At 35.8% G+C, this 4,380-nt stretch overlaps 1 protein-coding gene across 1 annotated transcript; it reads right to left on the reverse strand.

Moving 5' to 3' along the window:
• Positions 1-1,805: 1,805 nt before the first annotated feature.
• LOC114293387 (uncharacterized) lies at positions 1,806-4,132 on the reverse strand. Its single transcript, XM_082923296.1, has 6 exons — positions 3,978-4,132; positions 3,806-3,881; positions 3,221-3,566; positions 2,770-3,045; positions 2,502-2,587; positions 1,806-2,366 (listed from the first exon to the last, which is right to left on the reverse strand). Exons 1-6 carry the CDS (start codon positions 4,130-4,132, stop codon positions 1,806-1,808), a joined length of 1,500 nt encoding a protein of 499 aa, XP_082779422.1.
• Positions 4,133-4,380: the final 248 nt, after the last annotated feature.

Below are 4,380 nucleotides of genomic sequence, written 5' to 3' on the forward strand. Positions count from 1 at the left end.
AAGATTTTGATGACTTTTTCGATAGTCTTTGACTTTTCCGGTGATGTTCTCGAACCCTTACATACACAATCAGATTTATGATCTAAATATAACTTTATAATTTTTTGGGGGGAAATTATTTTTTTAAAAAAATAAAAAAAATCTATAGTTTGCCCTTATACCAAATTAAACCCTAAGTTTTTAATTTTATTAATTTAAATCCTAAGATTTTGATTTGTTTTCAATTTAAACTATTTGCCTATTTTTGTTAGCAAAATCTACGGGGAAAAAAAATGATATTTTAGTTATTAAATTCAATAAAAAAATAGTATTTTAGACATTTTATGTAAACTTACATTAAGTTTAATGACTAAAATATACATTTTTCTGTTGGTTTTACTTAACAAAAATAAGTAAATGATTTAGATTAAAAATAAATTAAAAAATTGAGATTTAAATTAACAAAATTAAAAATTTATAATTTATTTTATTACAATACTCAAACACTGAAATTCTTTTGTAATTGTCCTAATTTTCTTTGTTTGTTCTTTCTAATGAAACAGTAATAAATATGAAGAAGTACTACAAAAAAATTAAGATTTTAGAGACCAAAATTTAGAGACAAAATTATTTTTTATGGACCAAATAGCTTTGTTGCGAAAAGTGTCGTTATTATATTTTTAGCAACAAAGATTAGACATTAGTGATGAATTATTATCCTTTTGAGACCAAATTTTTGTCTCAAAAAATAAACCGTTTTGAGATCAAATTATTTTGTCCCTAAAAGTGTATTTATTAGTGACATTTTTTTAATTTTGTTGCTAAAAGCCTTATTTTTGACATTTCGGGATGACCTTTTAGCGACTATCCTCTTGACAATGGAAATTGGTCCTCAAATGTCTTTTACAACAAAAATTTCATTTTTAGAGACTAAAATATTTGATCTCTAAAACTCTTATATATAAACAACCTAACTTTACAAAGGGTTTTTATCAACTATGTCATGCAATGAAAAGTTACAAATTTTGTGGTGTTACCTTTTTTTTTTTTTTTTTTGATCAGCAAAAAAAGACTTTATTGATGACATAACAAGCAAAATTACATCAATAAAGAAGGGAGGTGCAACAGCAACACAGCAAACTACCCTAATTTCAACTAGGTTGGCACCGAGGAAAAGCTTGACCATGAGCAGGCACAGCCATTGAGTTGGTAAGGAACCAATACTAAAATAAAAGAAAAAGAAAAACAGCAGAACCTTACTGCTACCCTAAGCTAGACCAACCAAAACTATATCAGTATACAACAGGCGCATACTGCATCAGATTCAAAGTCAAAGACAGACCATAGCAAGGTTACACGCCCCTACTCCCTAAACACCTACGCACTTGCTGCAGATTCTTAACCACATCATGAACAGAGTAATTCAACAGACTAGTATTAGATTTTATCCACAGGGAAATTCTAGTTTTGATCAGTTCGCAAACTTCCACCAGGTAGTGCCGTTTTCCATTGAAAACACAATCATTCCTCAGAGTCCAAATTGACCATAACACCACAAATGGAATTACATTCCAAATTTTGGTTTCAAGCTTACCCCATATGAACCCTTTCCACTACTCTATCACACCTCTAGCATTCTTAGGACTCACTTACTGCATTCCCCACCAGGACAAAATGTTTGACCAAATTTTCCAAGAACACATGCACTGTAGCAACACATGACAATCTGTTTCAACATCACACCCACAAAACACACACTCTGTTGAAAAGTCTTGACTGAGGCACCTTACACATTGAAGAAAAGCTCTTGATTTGATTCCACCCTTCTAAGCGAGCCATATGAAAAATTGCACTTTTGGTGGAGAGAAATTCTGCCAAATCCACCTAGCATTCTCCAACCCTTGTGCTGCATCATAGCTACTATACAATGATTTTATAGTGAACACACCTGAAGATGAGGCTTTCCAAACTAAGGAGTCAACTCTTTCTGATAACATTGGCTCATGTGTAGACAAGAATACTCTAAGTCTTCCCATCTCAACTTCCTCCCAAGCCCTTAGACCTCTTCTAAACCTAAAAATCCACCCATCTGAACTGTTTCTCCTATCAATCATCTGTTTAAGATTGGCGTCTTTGTCATCGGACAGCTCAAATAGCCTGGGAAACTCATCCCTGAAGCTGCAATTAGATGACCAATAATCCTCCCAAAAACTAATTCTCCTCCCATTCTCAACTTTGATGACATAATTCTTCATGAAAAAGTTAAATAAATTTGGACTGCTGCATTCAAGACTAAGAATATCACCCCATATTCTTGAGCACTGAATTCCATCCACCAAAAAACGTCTCCATCTCCTACCAGAACTGTTGTACTTACTAGTCACAACCTATTTCCACAATGCTTGATCATCACCACCATATCTCCACAACCATTTTGCTAGGAGACACTCATTAACATCCCTTAGCCTTCTAATACCCAAACCTTCACACCTTTTCTTTTTAGTAATCTCCTCCCACCTCACCATGTGAAGCTTCTTTTTAGTTTCAAGATAACCCCACAAGAATCTGGCTTGGATTTTATCAAGCAACTTAGCTACATCCATGGGTACTTTAAATAAAGATAAGTAATACACTGGCAATGAAGTTAACACCGACTTGATCATAGTTAACCTTCCCTCAAAAGAAGAAGCTAACTTAGACTTGAATTTATTGATCACTGGCAACCATGTGAGCTTTTTTTTTGGGCTGGCCCCCAGTGGTAACCCAAGATATGTAAAAGATAGCTTTGACCTCGACAGTTCAATTTCTCAGCGAAATTAGCCACCACCCCCTCCTGCACTCCCACTCCACAAACCTCACTCTTATGGAAGTTAATCCTTAATCCAGGCAACACTTCGAAACATCTCAAAATTCTTTTGACATTCAAGATTTCATGCTCACCAGCCTCACAGAACACAATAGTATTATCTGTGAATTGTAGATGGGTGACACTAATCCTTCTAGTACCTATAACCACTCCTTTGATTAGCCCAACCTCTTTTGCCCTTTGGAATAACATATTAAGACCTTCAGCCACAATGATAAAGAGAAACGACGATAATGGATCCCCTTGTCTGAGTCCTTTTTCTAGACAAAACTCAGCCATTCACAAGGATTGAAACTCTAGATGATTGCACACGTTCCTTTATCCACCTGGTCCATTTGTTTTGAAAACCAAAACTAGACATCATGGCAAACAGACACTCCCAATTGACCGAGTCGTAAGATTTTTCAAAATCCAGTTTCAAAATGAACCCCTTTTGCTTTTTCTTCTTCCACCAATCCACAATTTCATTTGAGATTAACACCCCATCCAAAATGTTCTGTCCACCAACAAATGCAGTTTGGGATTCCCCAACTATCCTTGGTAACACCTTTTTGAATCTTGATGCTAAGACCTTAGATAACATCTTATAAATAGAACCAATAAGGCTCATTGGCCTATAGTCTAAGATACCCTCCGAACAATCTTTCTTAGGAATTAATGTTATAAAAGAGCTATTAATGGCTTTGGCTAGACACCCATTATCATAGATTTCCTTAAAGAACTACAGGATATCGCTTTTAAACACCTTCCAGCACTTCTAAAAGCAAGCCATGTTGAACCCATTCGGTCCTGGAGCCTTGTTGCCATCACTCTCCTTTATAGCCCTCCTTATTTCCTCCTCGAAGAATGGGGCCACTAACCCATTTGAAACTTTATCATGCCCAATGGTTTTGAAAAGACCTTTAAGCTTGGGCCTGGATTTCCACTCTTTAGAAAATTTCTTTTGAAGTAGTTAAATACCTCCTGCTTAACCCTACATAGGTCTTCATGCATCACCCCATCTACTTCAATTAAGTTCAGCAAATTATTGTTCTGTCTACTTATAGCAACAATATGAAAAAATCTTGTGTTTTTGTCCCTTTAGAGGTTCCAATTCAGCCTAGACTTTTGCTTGTACATCCATTCTTCTCACCGAGATAGGGTCCACACTTCTTTTCTCACTTCGCTTCTTCTTCGAATCTCATTCTTCTTAAGACTTCTCGATTTAGCCACTAAATCAATGGCATAAAGCTTATTATCTGCTAACTTCAATACAGAAGTAACATTCCAAAAACCTCTCCGTTCCATTTCTTTAGATCTATACGAAGCACCTTGAGTTTATTCATTATAACAAAACCTGCCCCCATCCAGAAAATGCAGACTTCTCCCAAGATTTCTTCACAAGACTCCCGAATTTAGGATGGAGGGTCCAAGCATTTAAGAAGTGAAACGGCCTTGGACCCCAATCCCTCCTACCCTCTAACAGTAACAGTGGACAATGATCATACACACTTCTCTCCAGACCCCATAATTTTAAATTAACCCTTTCCAGCCAC

The sequence above is a fragment of the Camellia sinensis genome, chromosome 4 (assembly GCF_055761805.1).
Source record: "Camellia sinensis isolate YWXY chromosome 4, ASM5576180v1, whole genome shotgun sequence".
Taxonomy (NCBI): Eukaryota; Viridiplantae; Streptophyta; class Magnoliopsida; order Ericales; family Theaceae; genus Camellia; species Camellia sinensis.